The 19,638-nt window shown below is 38.0% G+C and overlaps 2 protein-coding genes and 1 long non-coding RNA gene across 7 annotated transcripts; 2 read left to right on the top strand and 1 right to left on the bottom strand.

The window, feature by feature from the left end:
• The first annotated feature begins 11 nt into the window (after nucleotides 1-11).
• Nucleotides 12-1,387, top strand: LOC124294554. The gene is made up of 2 exons (XR_006904436.1): nucleotides 12-524; nucleotides 896-1,387. It is a non-coding gene; the product is annotated as an uncharacterized LOC124294554 (long non-coding RNA).
• On the bottom strand, nucleotides 1,155-2,246 carry LOC107217239 (cytochrome b-c1 complex subunit 8). 2 transcript variants are annotated; one of them, XM_015654658.2, is made up of 3 exons: nucleotides 2,098-2,246; nucleotides 1,497-1,662; nucleotides 1,155-1,403 (listed from the first exon to the last, which is right to left on the bottom strand). In XM_015654658.2, the coding sequence occupies exons 2-3, from the start codon at nucleotides 1,648-1,650 to the stop codon at nucleotides 1,309-1,311; spliced, it is 249 nt and encodes an 82-aa protein (XP_015510144.1). In that variant the 5' UTR covers nucleotides 1,651-1,662; nucleotides 2,098-2,246; the 3' UTR covers nucleotides 1,155-1,308. The 2 variants fall into 2 exon arrangements, with proteins under 2 accessions (XP_015510144.1, XP_046596216.1); XM_046740260.1 differs by having other exon boundaries at nucleotides 1,497-1,675; nucleotides 2,098-2,233.
• A 335-nt stretch (nucleotides 2,247-2,581) lies between these two features.
• On the top strand, nucleotides 2,582-18,970 carry LOC107217258 (lysine-specific demethylase lid). Of its 4 annotated transcripts, none has more exons than XM_046740256.1 (18): nucleotides 2,582-3,176; nucleotides 4,993-5,209; nucleotides 5,291-5,451; nucleotides 5,710-6,063; nucleotides 6,192-6,470; nucleotides 6,543-7,035; nucleotides 8,026-8,153; nucleotides 8,233-8,427; nucleotides 10,293-10,747; nucleotides 10,858-11,119; nucleotides 11,293-12,115; nucleotides 12,194-12,402; nucleotides 12,499-12,723; nucleotides 12,812-12,860; nucleotides 13,323-13,723; nucleotides 13,894-14,014; nucleotides 14,131-14,270; nucleotides 15,657-18,970. In XM_046740256.1, the coding sequence occupies exons 1-18, from the start codon at nucleotides 2,952-2,954 to the stop codon at nucleotides 15,789-15,791; spliced, it is 4,872 nt and encodes a 1,623-aa protein (XP_046596212.1). In that variant the 5' UTR covers nucleotides 2,582-2,951; the 3' UTR covers nucleotides 15,792-18,970. The 4 variants fall into 4 exon arrangements, with proteins under 4 accessions (XP_046596212.1, XP_015510187.2, XP_046596211.1 ...); XM_015654701.2 differs by having other exon boundaries at nucleotides 12,812-12,896; nucleotides 15,726-18,970; XM_046740255.1 differs by having other exon boundaries at nucleotides 12,812-12,896.
• Nucleotides 18,971-19,638: the final 668 nt, after the last annotated feature.

The following is a 19,638-nucleotide window of genomic DNA, read 5'->3' as shown; positions in this document are numbered from 1 at the left end:
CTTCTTCACCCCCTTCGACCCACGGACAGGTAGCAAATGAAACGAACCACCTCATTGGTCGAGGTGGAACGGTACCGAGCTTTCCATTCGTCGAGACCTGCGACGGAGCTCGGTACGATCGGTTAGAAGAGGTCTTAGGTTTACCTGGGCCACCGATAGCGGATTCTCGGCTTGCCCTGTAGCGCTCACAAAGGCGGCAAAACAATAAACGACAGTCGTGGGTATTTGCTTGCTCTGGCCATTGAATTCAAGCCAAATTTTACCTGCTCGTATTTCTCGGAACATGGAAGGCATAAACTTCTTTTATTACGGCAAGAACATACTACAGTTAAAGTCCAAACTGTTTTCTTCGCGGAAGGTATTTAAATGGAGTCGGTGAAAGAATTTGGAAGCTCCAACTTTGAAAACTGTACCCGAGATTCTTTCGGAATAGGATGAAGTCAAGATAAAGTAGTAACGTTACTGTAACGGTGCATGTTGACGAAAAATCGGTACTTCGCATTTATAGGAAAGTCCGAGATTTGGTAAACCATTGTAAACAAAATATACTTCAATTTTGAAAAGCCAACTCCTTGAGAGTAATTTTTCAATCGCTTAACTTCAGTCTGATTCTTTCGGAGGATACAGTCAAGGCTGTTGCATTACAATTTTCGCATCCATGAATCGTTATTAGCTAACGATAATCCAGTGTCGATGGGAGAAAATTCGCTATTTTAAAAACGTCCTCTAAAGCCGAAGGATGTTTTTCAGACAATTTGAAAGTCAAAGCCGAAAAAACGTAGTCCTGATATTTTTTTTTTTACCATATTTCAATTTTGCTGTGGCCATATTACAAGTTTTTACGAAATCGATTGAATTCGGTCAACTACAGCTTGACTGTATTTCTAATTTCCAGAATTGGCTTTTCGAATTATGCAGAAGTGATTTCTGAACAAATTTTGGCAATGAATGGCCCACAACAGCTGCTTTAAGAATTGAAAACAAAATGAGGAGGATGGTTACGAAGAAATTCAGGTTGTCAATTTTTCCGACGCCGTTTGAACGTTCGATAGCAGGATTTCGTTGGTAAATTATAAATCTTTCAACTCGTTAAGCAGAGTACGTATTATCTGAAAATTAAATTTCAAACGGTACTCTTAACGAACACTTTCTCGTTAAATTGACAGGAAACTTTATTCGTGTAGTATAACTTTAGACATTCGATACACGCAATATATTCACGGATACTCTGTACAGATAGATATATGCATGTGTGTTGTTTGACTTTCCAACCATATTCTATAAATAAACTATGCAAATACTAATTATTTATACGTCATTTTCATAATCCTTGGGGTTCTTCCTTTGAAGGCGAGCGTGTTCCTTTTCTGCCCAGTCGTAGACCAAGTAGGCTATTAAAAAGGCTTTAACAAGAAAATTTTTCATCTTAGACATTACAGACACGACTGGTTTGAATCTAATCACACAGTCTCGTACGACTTTGTTGAGATACTTACGTGGGCCCATTGTAAACAAGTTCTCCTTTATCCTACGAAATACATTCGGTACACCATGAGATATCGCACCTGCGAATGCCCGCTGCTCGTACGGACTAAGTCGGTAATAAATAATTCCTCGCAGCTTGTACAGGTTTCCAAATACCTTTCCCATCCTGCCAACTGTCTGTGGAAAATATCTGATTTACGTTAAGCTGTTATTTTGTGTGGCGAGTGGTGTGTATACGACAGTTACCACACGAGCGAGGGGGGGGGGGGGTGAAAAGGTGTGTGGAATTGGTGTAGAAAGAAGGTGCCGAACACACTTTTTTGCAAAATGAATCATTCCGCTGGACATTCTTATCGGTCTGATGGCTATGAATATTCTAATGACAACAGAGAAATTGCAACAGAAGACGTAAAGCATCGACTGACTGGCAAATAACGTAATTCAGTACGTAGCCCTCTCTGTGACCAACCTAACAGTCACGTCCGAATTACGTAAGAAGAAATACGGTAAAAACGGCAAACGGAATACCGCGGAGAAACTCATCGAGTATTAAGTTAGATAACTCTATCGTTTTTCGAATAAATTATGTAATTATTTGGTAAAGACACCTACCCCTTGCGCAGAGAGCACACGTCGAGTCTAATGGAAAGAAGATACCGACTTCAGACGGGTAGACAAAGTGCACCAACACGAAGAAACGAAACTGAGGAGCGAGTGGCCAGCAGTTCTGCCAACGTTGACTCACTCGGGATACTATTTTTTTCACGGATCTTTCGCAACTGACCAATGAAGGATCGCTGAGCCAGTTTGCTGCCTAACCAACATCGACGATTCAAACGATCAATCTGTTTTCATCCGTAGAATTGACGACGCCTCGTATGCTCCGTAGAGTCTTGAGAGATGAACGCAATAAAACGCAGGTATAACCTCGACGGCAGTTTCTCCGGTGTGGCCGAAAGCTCAGTCAATGGCGTGAAGGTATCAGCCATGTTGGCGGTGAGGATTGAGGAAGCGCCGATGGAAGAAACACGGGAGAAAAACGCATTCGGTTGTCGCATGCGCGCAGAGGTTGGTTCTCGAGCAGCGTGATAGTGGAACAAGTACTGAATGCATACGTACGTGCCAGACGGACTGGTGTGAGTACCGAGCAGCTCTGCCTATTAGAATCGTTCTATAGTTCCTACATAGAACCCGAGGAGTTGTGTGCGGACGGACGGATTGTCACATCGGTAACGGTCATATATACGACATCCGTAGCCATGGCTGCGCTAAAAACATTGACGAACAAGTTTTTCCAATTAATACCTGAGTAGTACCGAGTTTCCTAATCGATCCCCACACTATTGTCACGTGCCACGGTGTATTGGTGATTCCCGAGTGAAATCCACGGGGGAATTTAACATACCAAAACTTTGCCTATATGTCCTCGTTGGTGGTGTGCATTCGTTGTGTGACGAAATTACGTGATGGTCTCTAAGGTGGATGTAAATATCGGGTGCGAGGCTCGGTTTGGTACTTATCACGCTAAAGATATGAGTGAAAAAGGTGACAAGGATTTTGAGTTCGCTATACCACCAGAGGCCCCAGTCTTTGAGCCAACAGCGGAGGAATTCCTCGACCCCCTTGGCTACATCTCCAAGATTCGTCCGATTGCCGAAAAATCGGGAATTTGCAAAATAAAACCACCGCCAGTGAGTAATTACAACGATGCGACAGCCCTCCCCGCCTCACCCCTCATCTAGGAGGCCTTTCGCCCTTTATCGTCCCCCCCCTTTCCCTATGCCGTAGAGATGTTAAAATCCAGCGTCGACGAACCGTATGTGTTTGGGGGCTTTGAGAAAGGAAAGCGAAAAGTGATGTAGATGCGATAAAAATGTGTAACAAAAAAAAAATACTATGTACACACACGCGCTCACACCCTCTTTGGATGGATACCTTATTGTTCGGGATGAAAAAAATCTCCCACAATCACCCGTATCCACATGGGCTAGAGTTGTACGATTGAATACGCGATGAAAGGAACAAATGCGGAGTAAATAAATAAATAACATTGGCAGAAACGGGATTCTGTTTGTCGATTTGCTTTCTCATTGCTCTGACGATGCTAACATTGGACGTTAATTTTGGGAAATCGCGTAAACAAATGACATCTAGGTATATTAAATGCTGCGTCTTCTCGACTGTTCCTGTGACTGACATAACGTTTCGTCATTATCTCACGTCCTCTCACAAACGTTAATGTCGCACTTTTACAGTTGTAAACTGTCATTAGAAATATTCTTCCGGAAGAATAATTAATTATTGTTGTATTTGGTGTCGTTTTTCTTTACTGACCGATTTTCTTTCTTTCTTTCTTTTTTTTTTCTTCTCTTTTTGTTTTTCGAACACCTATGCTACCTCTTTCTTTCTACTCGGGCGAAACTACCACCGATGTTAATCTCACCAGCGTGTTACATCCACAAACTATAGCTATATCGATGCACATAATGGTCGTTCGTCATTTTACGATTAGCAAATTACTAGATGAATAAATTTTTATCGCAGCCGCGATACGCTTATCATCGAGAAAAATTTGAAATGGTGTAAACCGAGAAAATCGGAAACAACAAATAAAAACAAGAAACGTCAATCCAACGACGATGTTTATACGCATACATTATTACCTGTAACGATAAAATCGATCGAAGTTGTTATACCTGATACAGCCATTATTTTTCTTGCATTAAATGTCAAATGAGTTGCAAACCTCGGAAAATAAATCGCCGTGAGAGCATTCGGTCAATACGTAATTCCGTTACTCAATTTACAAGCGTCTGACGATTGTCGAATCCGTCGAAAGAAAATGAAAGATGATGTCCATTTTGTTTTATGTAGGTATAACGGACATTGCATATCCGTGCGCGTACTGTAAAGAAAAGAAAGGTGAAAAGTAATCAACGGCAAACGAAGAGCTGTCGTTGTTTATATTGCGAATGCCCCTGTTAATTGTGTCTTATTTCTTCTCTAAACAAGAAATTATACGTTACGCTTGCATTACCATTTTATCAATCCAAGAGACAAATCCTACCTCACGTCTGCTATATCCAATAATTTAGTAAAGTAGGAGTTTGCGAACCGAACCGAAAACTAAGGTCGGCTTCAACTGTCGAGATTTGAAATTAGAACAAAACAGTAATCCAAATGCATCCGTGTTTTATTGCCATTGCTAAGGGCAAAGGGCGAGCGTCAGAGGGGCGGAAGGGGGGAGGACGCTTACCGTTATAGATTCGGCGTATAATTTGTATGACGAAACATGCGATTGCATAGTTTAAAAATAAACGGGAAAAACTATAATAGAATTTTCACCATTTATTATGTAATTGTCAACAGTCGAACCACTATGTACAATAAATTTTTCCAAAACTGTAAAATGTTTAATTCCAATTTACAAACTAAAGAAAATAAGTAAATAAGTAGAACCAAGTTTCCAGTTTGCTCATTAAATTCAATATTTTTTTTTTTCCACAGAATTGGCAACCACCTTTTGCCGTTGACGTTGACAAATTCAAATTTGTACCAAGAATTCAGAGGTTAAACGAACTTGAAGCAAAGACCAGAATAAAGCTGAATTTTTTAGATCAAATAGCCAAATTTTGGGAGCTTCAAGGATCATCGTTGAAAATTCCACTGGTTGAACGTAAAGCTTTAGACTTGTACTCCTTACACAGAATTGTCACCGAGGAAGGTAAAGGATTGTTTTTATCGTCCTTTCCCAGTTACCTGTGATTTAACGATAATACTAATACTTTGTAATATTGTTTCATAGGTGGCATTGAAACAGTTACTAAAGAAAGAAGGTGGGCAAAGATTGCAAACAGGATAGGATATCCATCCGGTCGAAGCGTTGGAAGTATTTTAAAAAACCACTATGAAAGAATTTTGTATCCCTTTGATGTTTTCAAGCAAGGGAAAACCTTGACTGACATTGTAAGTATCTTCAGCTTAAATTTGCAACTGACTTATCAATGTAGTGTTTATTCATTTAATCAGTAATAAATCATTTGTACTGTCTCCAAAAGAAAACAGAAAAAAAAAAACGCGTTGGCCTCCAGACATTTTATGCAGAGCTGATGGTACAATTTTTGTTTATTTTCAACTATGTGAAGTTCCTGAATTGGACTCTATTAATCAAAAACAAACATTAAATGGTCCAAAGCTTACCCTAGTATTGTGATTTTTTTTTAGAAAATTGAGCCAGAGGGTGACGTGAATGAAAAAAAGGACAGGGATTATAAGCCTCATGGAATAATATCGAGACAGCAAATAAAACCACCAAATGAAAAATTTTCACGGCGTTCCAAGCGATTTGCTGGTACGGATGAAAAACCAGAATTAGTCACAGACAGCACATCACCTATTAAGCAAGAAGATTGCAAAGATGAGTGCGACTCTGACAATGAAAAGGATAAAGATAACAGCAAAGAGCTTAAAAAATTGCAGTTTTACGGACCTGGTCCGAAAATGGCCGGTTTTAATACCAAAGATGTAAAAAAGCCTAGCAAAACCAGAGGCGTCAAATTACACTATGATTTTGACCCGGTAAGTGAATTCAATTTTTCACGTGTTGAGAAATAAATAATTGTTTGTTTATCGGTGTATTACAGCTTACTAAAGATCTCCTATATTTTTGCACATTCTTATTCCTTTGTCCTTTTTTTTTTTCACAGCTTGCCAAATACATTTGCCACAACTGTGGTAGAGGCGATACAGAGGAGAGCATGCTGTTGTGCGACGGATGCGACGACAGCTATCACACCTTCTGCCTTATGCCACCATTAACCGAAATACCAAAGGGTGATTGGCGATGTCCAAAATGCGTCGCCGAAGAAGTCTCAAAGCCTATGGAAGCCTTTGGATTTGAACAAGCTCAGCGTGAATATACGCTGCAACAATTTGGCGAAATGGCCGATCAGTTCAAAAGCGATTACTTCAACATGCCTGTACACGTAAGCATCATATTTTCATTCAATTTCAAATTACTCTCTCGAGTTACGTCTTTAAACGGTAATTTTTTTCAGATGGTACCGACTCCTTTGGTCGAAAAGGAATTCTGGCGGATTGTTTCTTCGATAGATGAAGATGTGACCGTCGAGTATGGGGCTGATTTGCACACAATGGATCATGGCTCCGGTTTCCCGACGAAGACCAGTGTCAATTTATTCACGTGCGATCAGGAGTACGCCGAATCTTCGTGGAATTTGAATAATTTACCCGTTCTACATGGAAGCGTGCTGGGACACATCAATGCAGACATTAGCGGGATGAAAGTTCCCTGGATGTACGTTGGCATGTGCTTTGCCACCTTTTGTTGGCACAACGAAGATCATTGGAGTTATTCCATAAACTATCTACACTGGGGAGAGCCCAAGACTTGGTACGGAGTTCCTGGATCTCAGGCGGAAAGATTTGAACATTCCATGAAATCTGCTGCCCCGGAATTATTCCACAGCCAACCGGACCTTCTCCACCAACTCGTCACTATTATGAACCCTAACATACTGATGAATGAAGGTGAATATTACAGGACAATTATAAACGCCCATTGAATATGGTATAAGAAAATTATCACGTTTTAACTGATCCTGCTGATTCGACATTTCGTTGTCAATTTACTCTCTTTCCTACCAGTTTTACACTTATAGATGGCAAGTTCAACAATTCACTGCATTCGGGAAAAAATTCAATTTGTCCATATCACATCTACTTGTGACAATTCTTAAAGTATTGAAAAATTCGCTTCAGTTTCACTCAGGGCACCAGTGCTATCTTTGAATGCTCCCATGACACAGGCTCCAGAGTTTTTGTCCAATATATTCGTCAGGCTGCCATATTCACTTATTGTTCGACATCTCAACGTAACATTTTTACTGTTCGATTAAGTTCCTTTGGTTCTTTCAACTTCATATTGGTCTTTGCTTTAATTTACTTCAGAAAATCGTCGATGGCTGTACTGTCCTGGACCTGGTTGCTCGCCGAGATGCCAGCATACAAATAATCCAACCCCCATGTACATAGGTATCCGATTTCCTAACAACTTCCCTCTTCACGCCATCCCCCATCCTATTTACATCACCTGCTTATTACCTTATTATCTGCTATTTTTGTGAGCAGAAAATAAAAGTTAGTTTTTTATATTAAAAACTGGGCTAATCGAACGGATATTGACGAGTTATTTTATGGCATGAATTGACATCGAATCGAATATGTTGTACATCGACTCCATGAATTTATTTAAAATGCCAACAGTTATGGGTGATAATAGTCAGAAAAGCAGCGATCAGTATAACGTTTGATAATTGTTGGAAAAAAAAAAAAAAAAAAAACTTGTTTATAGTAGACCAAATTTTACAAAAGTAATTTACAGATCGCTCAGTTTTTACTATTGATTTGTGCTAACTGAAATTTCACCAAATGGATGGATCTCATTTCATTCAATATTGACGTTGAAATCGAATGGACGCAAACTTTTCTTTAACCACTGTTACTGTCTATGTTGTCCAGGAGTTCCAGTATTCAGAACGGATCAGCATGCAGGTGAATTTGTTGTGACGTTTCCAAGAGCCTATCACGCCGGCTTCAACCAAGGGTACAACTTTGCAGAGGCTGTCAATTTTGCTCCAGCTGATTGGGTAACACATATAAGGATTGAGAATCGTCGCTCGTTTATTATGACGTGATTAGACGCCTTGTGATTTCTTTTTGTTACAGTTGAAAATGGGACGGGAATGTATTTCACATTACTCTAACTTGAGACGCTTCTGCGTTTTCTCACATGACGAACTTGTCTGCAAAATGTCTCTGGACCCAGACTCCTTGGACATCGGTATAGCCACAGCAACATATCACGACATGCTTCAGATGGTCGACGATGAAAAAAAATTGCGAAAAAATCTTTTGGAATGGGTGAGTCTTATCCCAGTTTTTATTTTTCATAATCCTTATCATTTTACTTCATTTTATTCTTATTCTTTTGCTGGGAATAAACTTCAAATCGTGATAGACTCAAGAACCGAAGTGAAAACAGTCTTTCTTTGCCTCCACAAGAGTTTCAATTCTCTCTATTTCTAGTATCGAAATTTGCTACGGTACCCTTCATCAATAGACACAGCTAATTGACAGTAAATAATATAGTTTTATCATTCCACATTAAACTTCATCATTCCAAAAAATCAGATAATTGACTGCCCTATTGATATTTCTCATTTACAACGGTTTTTTTCCAACATAAAGTTGTATTTCTTGCGACTACGATTTTCGACAACAAAATATGTTTCCAAATCAACCACTGTAAAAATTTGGAATTACCATTTACAGTAATGTTCATTAATGCCTTGGGCTTCCGGCTACCTTGTTTTCAGTCCGAAACAAAATGCGAGCTCGGTTCTATATGAATTATGTAACAATGACTGACGATGCAGCCAACGTGAGAGATTGAGAGTCATTGTCACATAATTCGTATAGAATCGAACTCGCATTTTATTTTGGACCGAAAACAAGTTAGCTGAAAGCCCAAGGTATTAATGAACACATTGATTATTCAAAAATCGTAGTTCAACATTTGAACAATTGATACTCCAAAAGAACCGTAACTTTGGTTTTTGTATGAACGAAGCGCAAGATCACTCCTAATCAAATACAAATCAATACATCTGTAGTCTGTTATTCAGCAATAACAGTATCTCAGGAACGGCATTAGTTTAATTTATTTTTTGCCATACCGTTCAAGATTAAGGCTCCTAGGTTTAATTTGATCATCGTTGCTCGCTACTCTCATTAGTTATAACATATTAGTTATACGTTGAAATAATGTATCTCGAAACGAGGATTGACGGAATCAAAGAATCCCCATCCGTAGGCATATTTACACATGCATATATATACAACTGTGAGATTATGTAAAGAATAGAAGGAGGAGAGTTATCAGGAACTGAGTATAGCCAAATGGAAACTGGTCAGCTTATGTTGTTGAGAAGAGTAGTACATTCCCGTTTCCCCACATGCCACATGCCAACAGGCACACAGAGAGGTGCGATGTATTGCCAGTTCGCTGAACATTGTCATATCCCAGCTCCACTTATAAGTTTTAATTGATGCCTTTGCTTACGTACATATTACTTTTTCCATAACTTGCGTATAACTGGCTTGCACTACACCCTTATTGTTCGCACTATCTTAAGCAGAATCTGATCCCCGTTATACTTATCCAGTTTTATTTATCGTTCACCAATGATACTCTGTTGTTCTTCAACATTTGTTACGTAATATGATTAGGTGAGTCCAGGTTATGTTTTTTTTCGTACTACATCAATCGACTTATGGGTATTCAAGCGATAATACACTGTTGACAAATCACCACGACATTTGCTATTTACTCCTAGGAATAGTACCATTCGCACGTATACTCTATCGCCTTGCTTTCATCCTTTGTACAACCTGGTTTGCACTTTGCACGTTTCTTTTTTACTCATTCACAACGTTTGTTGTCAAACAGTACGAGTATCGAAAGATAAGACAGATGCTACTCCGTGCATCTACTTTCTATTTCAATATTGAGCACGATTTTTAACAAGTGATTCAAATTCTTGGATTCAATTGCAAAGTAAGTCATACAAACTTGATTTTATAATAACCGAATGGTAATCGATTTGTTGGTTCCAGCGTTACGCTTCCTCTTCTATTATTCCGTACACCGCACATAAACTACACAATACTGTGAACCTTTGATTATAAGCAATTTTTGTCATTTATCTTCGGCTTGTTTGTTTTAGGGCGTAACAGAAGCAGAGCGCGAAGCTTTTGAACTTTTACCGGACGATGAGAGGCAATGCGAGGCATGTAAAACTACCTGTTTCTTAAGTGCGGTAACGTGCGCCTGCCATAACTCGCAGCTCGTTTGTTTGAGGCATTTTACCGACCTCTGCGACTGCCCGCCGGAAAAACATACTCTCAGATATCGTTACACGCTCGATGAGTTGCCCATAATGTTGCAAAAGCTTAAACTGAAAGCTGAGTCGTTCGACTCATGGGTCACCAAAGTGAAGGAAGCAATGGACCCGAAAGGAGACAAAATCGAACTTACGGAACTCAAAGAATTGCTCAACGAAGCTGAAGTCAAGAAGTTTCCAGAAAGCGAATTACTTACCGCTCTTACTACCGCTGTACAAGATGCTGAAAAATGCGCCAGCGTTGCTCAGCAGCTGTTGAACAACAAGCAGCGAACAAGGTTTGCACTATTTTAGTCATTGCATGATCTGTATAAATTGAAAACTTCGTCGTAATCTGATAAACTTTAGTGGTTTTTACTCAATCTTGTTTACTTTTGTATGGAAACAGGACTAGGCAGTCTGTAGACACAAAATATAAACTAACTGTCGAAGAGTTGACCTTGTTTTACAAAGAAATAACAAATCTCTGCTGCGAATTGAAAGAATCTGATGGTGTTAAATACATATTAGACCAAGTAGTTCAATTTCAAAAGGATGCCGAGGAATTGGAAAGTAAAGATGAAATTACGGACATCGAGAAGCTGGAGAAATGCATTGACTTCGGTGATTCTATTTGCATTGAATTACCACAGCTTGTTAGACTAAAACAGGTATTTCTTCTTCGTTTTTTTTTTTTTTTTTCACGAAGTATGGCTTATGTGGATTTGAAACATGAATTTATGATAAAATTCATTTTTGATCAACGTCTGTGGGCCAACAGTTTTTCAACGTTTTGTTCTCTTCTTTGGCCATTCCTCAATTGTTTTTGCACTTCGTTTTGTAGAGATTGGTGCAGACGCAGTGGCTGGAAGAAGTGAAATCTATTCAGGACGAACCAAAATCAGCCAGTCACGAGGATCTTGTAAAGCTGGTAGAAAAAGGGATGACAATCCCGCCACACGTTAGCATAGAAAACACGTTATCAAAGCTCCAGAATTTAATGATAGGTATAGAAAAGTGGGAAGATAAGGCGAAAGGGTATCTGCAAAATAAAAATCGTCAGACCATCGCTACGATAGAAGATTTCTTGAAAGAAGCCGACGAAATCGACGCCTATCTACCAAACCTAGACAATTTACAAGACATTTTAACAAAGGCCAAAAACTGGACTCAAAACGTTCAGGATATTCAAGCCAAGGAGAATTATCCTTACTACGACACACTTGACGAACTTGTACGTAGGGGTAGAAACATACCGCTTCATTTAGACGCTCTGCCGATCCTAGAGTCGACGTTGTCTCAGGCTAAAGTTTGGAAAGAAAGAACAGCTCGAACATTTCTCAGAAAGAATTCTCACTATACCTTAATGGAAGCTCTCTCTCCAAGAATCGGAGTAGGTGTGCAAGCTATGAAGACGAAGAGAAACAAGGGAGAGGAGACGGTCGGCGCCGTGTTTGTGTGTGATACAAAATTGGACGATACTAATGACTCCGCGAATGTTGTCGCGGCGTTCAAACTCGCCGAGCAGCGTGAAATGGAAGCCATGAGGAATCTTAGAGAGAGGAATTTGACCAAGACTGAGATGGACGAATCGAGATATTGCGTCTGCCGAAGACCCCGATTTGGACTGATGCTACAGTGCGAACTTTGCAAGGATTGGTTTCACTGTAAAATGATTGCTCTTATTTATTATTCTGATAGACTCGCTAATTTGCGTATCCTAACAAAGTTTCATTTGTCAACAGCAAACTGTGTGCCTTTACCCAAAACCACGTACAAAGGGAAGCTACCGGTGTCGCGAGACACAAAGTTCTTGTGCCCGTGTTGTCTGAGATCACGCCGACCTCGTCTTGAGACGATATTAGCCCTTTTAGTGAGCTTACAAAAAATTCCCGTACGTTTGCCCGAGGGTGAAGCTCTGCAATGCCTCACCGAACGAGCGATGAACTGGCAGGTGCGTGTGTTGACAATAATTCAGTAAATCGAACTCTGTAATAACTAAATGTCCTGCCTATTCACCCCGACTTCCTTTACTTTCTTTCATATACAGGATCGCGCCAGGCAAGCTTTAGCAACTGAAGAATTATCTTCAGCGTTGGCGAAACTGTCGGTGTTATCTCAGAAGTTGGTTGAAGCAGCTGCAAGGGAAAAAACAGAAAAGATAATCAGCAGCGAGTTGAAAAAGGCTGCTAACAACCCGGAGCTCCATCAAAGAGTACAAGCCATCGCCCCACTTAGCGGTGTACATTCCGACGATAGTGTACCAAGTACTGCTGTAAGTTTTCATATTTGCATTACACGTTTTATGAGTAGTTAAGCGGTAATTTATTCGTGAATCACATTTTCGTATTGAATTCTTTCAGGACGATGATGACGACGTTGTTACCATCGAGGATGACGAGCCTACTTGTAGTATGTTTAATAGTAACGAACACGATTATTCGTACGGTAAATTGTTATACATTTTCTCTAATAACATAATTTACCTCTGCGATAAACGATTTTTTTCGAATTACGGGTTAGAATATTTTCTTGATAAAGATTTGACTGTTCATTGAGCTACTGTCGGCACTGAGCATATGCGATCAATCTCTTAGCTTTTTTTGTACAAGATCACACTTAACATTGGAAGTAAATTTCAATGGAAGTTTTATGTTTAAAGTTAAGAGATACAGATTACAAATGCTTCTTTGACGCAGAAGATATTCTTATATACCCAAACAATTTTGCTGTAGAAGAGTCGGTTCGTTATGTTAATTTTTATATTTCTTCCAAACAATTTTTCACTGTTCTGTATTCATCTTTCTTACCCTATGTATTTGCAGCTGCACATTAGACTAACATTTTCGTTTTCTTATTCCTTTCGACGCTCAGTTTCCAAGTTTCAACCCAACAAACTCCAAGGGCAAGACACTGACGCCGCAGTAGTTTTGTCAGAAAGTGCGAGGGGTCGGCTCGAGGAGTTAATGATGGAGGGCGATCTGCTCGAAGTAGCCTTGGATGAAACACAGCACATATGGAAGATACTGAGCCACACGAACATACCTAGCAGTGTGCAAAAGTATGCGACCTTCGAGGAAGTACAAGCAACGTTTAAGCACGACATGAAAGACGTTAAAAAACGCGGACGTAAACGTAAATCGGAAGAATTCGAGCTGCTGAAAAAGTTGGGCCGGCCAAAAGTCGACGAAAAAAATATCCTGAAACGTAAAGGATTGAATAAGGAAAAGAAAATTATCATGGCTGTCGGACAGATGAAACGCGGGCCGCGAAAGGTACCGAGTAATATAATTTTGTCATTTGTCACGGTTTCAAATCACATACATTCCTTCACAGTTAACCGGAATAATTTGGTTTGAAACTTCGAGTTCATTTTTGTTTATCAAAGGCTCATTCGGTTCTTAGAATATTGGCTAGCGCGATCTCAGATTAACAAACTTTACAGATGAAACGTAAGGAGGGCGAGGAAGGGCCCAAAAAACGCGGTGGTAACAGGAAGAAAACGAAACAAGACACTTCCGACGAAGAGGACGACTGTGCAGCTGTCAGTTGCCTCCGCCCTAGCGGTAAAAACATTTATCAAACCTCCACAAATTATTACTAGGAATCGGGAAAATTTTTTAAACAATCTTAGACTCATTAAGTCACATACTTTACATTAATTATTTATTTTCCTCATCAGGGCGCGAGGTCGATTGGGTCCAATGCGATGGAGGCTGTGATGGTTGGTTCCATATGCACTGCGTTGGCTTGGACCGTGCAGAAATAGCTGAAGAAGATGATTACATCTGTAGTAATTGCAAAGACAGCGATAATGTCATGGTACGATAAATTAATTAAAGTATTCCTCTACTTGATATTATTATTATTATTATTATTATTTTTATTTTCTCTTCCCTACGTGTCCGTGAATTTTCGTCTCATCGTTATGCGGAAGACCGTTTCTTTCATTAATTCGCCCTGTTACCGCATCATTTTAATACTATTACTGCTACGCCTAAATAATAATAATTCAATAATTGTTGACATCAGTACAAACATTTTGAATATTCGTTTATTTCAAAATTTATGTTCGACTTTCACTAGGTATGAAAATTTGTGCATTACCCACTTTTTCATGATATACATGTACAGTGAAAGAAAAAGAAAAGAAAAAAAAAAAACAATGGAAGAAAGAAAACAAAAAAAAAATAATTATAAAAAATCAAATAAATGGTATAATGACGAGAACAAATTCCAAAACCATTATCTTTATCATTACTTACTTCTGTATTTTATATTTTTAAAACCTATTATTATTGTTTTATTATTATTATTATTATTATTATTGTCATTATTATTATGTTGAAATATTTATACGACACGACGAAATTAAAATCATTTAACAATTCGAACGTAGGTAATTGTTATTATTTCAACTATGTCCTGTATGTATAATATTGTAGAATGGTTTCAAAGTTTGAATCGTGGGATTAGATTTAAATTTTCTGTACAGAGTTCGATTTCCAAAGTTTACCAATTGTACTGGTGTCATGCCCCCCTCGAATGTATTTAGTTTGTCCCGACTGCGGCACCCATAATTAGCAAAAATAAAAACAATTCAGGGGAATGAAGTCAATTCTAATACCTTTTGTAACTACAGATAATTAAATTGCTACTATTGTTATGTTGATTCCATTTTGCTCTCCGTGCCAAGAAATTTAATTTGTATACTCCTAACAGTGAGAAAGCGTCGGATCTATTGCGCATGTGCAAATTCTGTATCCTCCATTGCTTTGTCGTATGGCTAGTGGTTTACAGTGACATGAGAACCACTGCATCGATCAGACGTCGCGTGACAAGACGCGATGTATCTAACCTCGAATTTTCAGAGGACGCAGTATCTCATAATACTACTAATCTTAATCTAATTACCTCGTGGGTTTTACAGTACCATGAGAACCACTGCATGAAGTGTACGAGCAGTGTTTCTCATAATACTAAAAACCCGTATCGAGAAATGATTGTCCGTGTATATATACAAAATTTGCACAAGTGCAATATATCTGACGATTTCTCCCCGTCGAGTAATTCATCCTGTAAATTTTATAACACTCGCATTTCTTTCCCAAAGTAAAACAAAATGTTTGTATTTAATATATATTAACCTCCAGAGGTATTTTTTTTTTTCCTCTTAATATTTGTTTTTCTACGTGCCAATCAACGTAGTTGCCACGTATAGATCACACTGCTGAATTATTAGGGCTGGATGCACTTCTTTCCCTTTCTCAATCTCAGGGATACAACAGCGGAGATACGGAACCGGAGATACAGGAAGCCTCACCATTCGTTGAGACGTATTAATCAGCTTCTTACTCTCAAGATCTCTGATGACGCAGTAGCTGGTTGTCCCATATATTGATCAGGATAAACGAGACCACACCGTTTTAAACATTCACAACAGCCAGCTGTCAACACCGCACTCACACATGACAATGAACGTTTTCGTTCTCATTAATTGTCCTTCATTTTGTTATGCTGTTTTTTTTTCTCCAAATTTCAATTTATTTCTATGTTGTGTAGTTCTTGGATTCTCAGTCTTCCACCACGGTGTCTTGCCATTCAAAATTGGAACATTTCAAATTTTTAATCCTCTCTTTATCTCTACGTTTGTTTCTTGTGGCGATTGATAAAAGTAGAGTGAAATTAAAGTAAATGCATGTGGCCAAGAATATCGAGAGGAAAACAGAGCCAAATAACTAATACTTTATCGAAACCATTTAGATTAAAAAAAAAACTTTCAAACACCTGAAACCACTATATGATTAGTATCATTGTGGTTATTACAATTTTTGTTATTATTATTATTATTAGTATGATCGCACTTAGTCACGTAATAATTCCCATTTCGTCGAATTACTTGTTACAGAGTATCTTACAATCTTTAATAATGTTTTCGTGAATATATGTACATATCTGATGTAACCATAACATCGCGAATTCTTAATAGATAAATGGCAATCATAGCACTTGACGAACTGCGATGTTGATCGGTCGATTACGTTGATTTCAGAACTTAATATTACGTTAGCATGTTTTGTGTGAGTGCCGATTCAAAATCTGTAACAACAACGCCAGTTTCGCTGTACATCTACGATATCGACTTGTATATCCGTCACCGGGTTGTAGATATAATAACGTTGTTAACTTAAATGTAATATAATTTTAGTGTCAGAACGACGATTTGTCTTGAATACAACTCGCAACAAGTTTAATTCAAGATCACAATCGCGTTATACGATCTTTATCAAACGTAGACAAGAAGTCCTAATTAAATTATAAGTTTAAAGTAACAAGAGTATGAAAAATAAAACCAACACTTTTCGTGCACGTATATTTTTATAGGCTCTGGATTAGATTTTTTCATTGATGAAGCAATCGATCGTATAGATATTTCATCAGCCCTACAGAGTAAATAAAATACCGTATTCACGAAAGACTTCGTAGCTAACGTATCTGAGCTTTATCTGCAATGTAATTCCTTCGATGAACGTTGGATCGTACCGCAAAGTTTAGAATGATCGGTTGGTATGTTGTATGTATATGTACAATGCGTAACTTGTAAGGACATGGTATTAAATGGGTATGTTTTGGTATTTTACGACGGATTACAGTCTAGTCTTTAAGTATTTGTAAATATAACGTTTAGTCTAAAGTACATAATTATAGTTATTATATTAAAAGCTAAGCAAATCCATCTTCAATGAGTTTCAATGGTAACATCAACACCTGCACTACTAGAAAGCTTCAACTCGAATAAAAAAATCTGTAAACCTGTCCGGAATGTTTCAAATCGGTTCATATTTAATTTTTTCAGATGAGTAAAAAAAAGTCAATATCCAGCAATTCACTCATGTCAAAGTGATAAAACTGTTAACCGCACTTGATGCGCAATGTACTTTATGTTTTCGTGGTATATGCTTGACATGATACGGTTCTTTTTTCTTCTACGTGTGTGATATTTTAAGGATGTACTGACATCCTGTTGAGTGGAAATAACTCATCTCTTGGAACATGGTGACCCAACCGACACACTAGATTACTTTATCTTTGATGTGAATTAATCACAGTTTCTCGTTTCAACGATCTCGCAGTAATATCAAAGAGAATTGTAATATTCTGCAAATTTATCAGTCATTCTTTCTTAGATATAATTTCATGAAATGCCTGAGTACACGCAAGCTGGGTTTCACAGCGATAAACATGATTTTCGAACCATGTTCATCGTTCATTTCGTTTTCCTTGTGTTCGTTTAGTCTTTTCATTTGTCTACCTGTCAGAGTTCGGGTATACCGCGAAACTTTTTCACGCGGTATAAACCCACATAAATACATAAATACGATATATAAGTACTATCGAATAATAGAAGGGGTGCGCACTGAAAAATTTTTTACACAGAAGAATGCGGTATGAGAATAAATGTATAGACATTTATAATAACGTAAATACATATAGTCAAAATCATTACTATATTTATATTTATATATACATCTAGTATTTAGTAGACATGTTTAACTGTAAGTTACAACAGAATTCCATAAAATACCAACTTGATATCTATCAATTTGTCTGATTAAAAATTACGGTACATATAAATGCATACATACACATACATATACTTATAGTATTATCGTAAGAAGATGAATTCGTGTGATTAGTATATGTAACTTAGTATGCAGTAGATAACCAATACTATATTGTATTACATGTATGTCATTATTATCATCGTCAATAACGATTTTTACACAGGCACATATACACTACTAAAAACTATTTTTAATTATATAAACAATGAAAAAAGGTGTCCATATAAAACATACGACGATTATTTAATTTATGCCTGATGTGACAAACCAAAAAAATCAAATAAACATATAATGAAATTAAGTGTACCTACTTCGAGAAAACATTTTGCGAAAGATTTCAGACACAGAATACAAAATACGAGCGAGAATGGATCGAAATTTTTTTAATTTCTATACAATCGTGGTATGTATATGTATTTACATTACTGGAGATCCGGTATACAAAAAATTGATAGACAAATATTCCTAAACGTTCGATCGAGCTTAAGTTGAAACTTTTGGTGACGATTTTGCCCATTTGTATTTTCTCCCAGTTTTCGCATTCGAGTGAATTGTAGAAATATCTCCCTTACTGATAGTATATAGTACGATTACCATGATACCTGGGACATGTAGTCGAGGTAATCAAATAAGACTAGTAAAGAAAAAAAAAGATAAATTCACGACTGTCCCACTTTAAATTAAATTCGGATGTACACAAAGATAATATAGATATATTTATGACGTCTATAGAAAAACGATATCATGACTATACGTGCTGAGATTATATTGGAATATGGGCCAATTGTTGTATAGCTTGTTACATCCCCTGTAAATCATTGAATCATAATAATAATTATTATTATTATAGCTGTAATACTAACAATAATAAAATAATATAGTATCACGATCAAAGTATATTTAGTGTGTGTATTTTTTCCGATTGAAGGATGCACAAGCATTCGCACATGCATTTGATCGGTACATTCCTCGAATTATTATCGAAGTATGAGGGGAGGGGGACAAAGAATGATTCGTCCGAAAATATAATCCTCATACATTTCTTTTATCTGCAAAGCATAATTGTACCGTAGTAACGTAATCGTAACCATAAAACCACCGTGTGACTTTACAAGGGAAAATATCCGAAACGTTGTGTATACTCAGAATTTAATCGTACGCGGTGAAGGAAAGACCGGATAATATAACATAAGTGTATATTATATCGACGCGCGTGGTGACACATGTTTGAGAAAACGCATTTGCGAACTTCCTGCGAGAGCACGGGGGACGGTGTATATCCCCATCAATCACCAAGGAATGATTCATCCGTGGTCAGTCTTCCCGCGAGAATTGTTGAACAGAACGGAGAAGATGTATAATATTACATTAATCGGTTTGGTCACGCGTGTCGTGTCTTGCCTCATCGCAAAAGAGAAATGGAAACTACGGTAAATGCGTAATCATCCAGACGTTACGGACTAGGAACTGCCAGCGCGAATTGTACTTGTTCTCTGACTTTACTGCGACATGGTCAGCTTTTGGCATGTTCAGCGTTTTGAGAATAGCATCCCTGTGCTAATTAC

The sequence above is a fragment of the Neodiprion lecontei genome, chromosome 5, assembly GCF_021901455.1.
Source record: "Neodiprion lecontei isolate iyNeoLeco1 chromosome 5, iyNeoLeco1.1, whole genome shotgun sequence".
NCBI classification, from domain to species: Eukaryota; Metazoa; Arthropoda; class Insecta; order Hymenoptera; family Diprionidae; genus Neodiprion; species Neodiprion lecontei.
The sequence above is the reverse complement of the archived record's forward strand: the minus strand, read 5'-3'. Positions and strand labels throughout refer to the sequence as shown.

What these genes read in the sequence shown, in the direction of transcription:
- LOC107217239 (XM_015654658.2), bottom strand. Translation starts at nt 1,650, where the DNA reads ATGGGAAAGGTATTTGGAAACCTGTACAAGCTGCGAGGAATTATTTAT. An exon ending in CTTGTTTACAATGGGCCCAC is followed by an intron (nt 1,404 to 1,496) that starts GTAAGTATCTCA and finishes TTCTTGTTAAAG; the next exon opens with CCTTTTTAATAGCCTACTTG.
- LOC107217258 (XM_046740255.1), top strand. Translation starts at nt 2,952, where the DNA reads ATGGTCTCTAAGGTGGATGTAAATATCGGGTGCGAGGCTCGGTTTGGT. An exon ending in GAAAAAATCTTTTGGAATGG is followed by an intron (nt 8,428 to 10,292) that starts GTGAGTCTTATC and finishes TGTTTGTTTTAG; the next exon opens with GGCGTAACAGAAGCAGAGCG. An exon ending in AGCTTGTTAGACTAAAACAG is followed by an intron (nt 11,120 to 11,292) that starts GTATTTCTTCTT and finishes TTCGTTTTGTAG; the next exon opens with AGATTGGTGCAGACGCAGTG.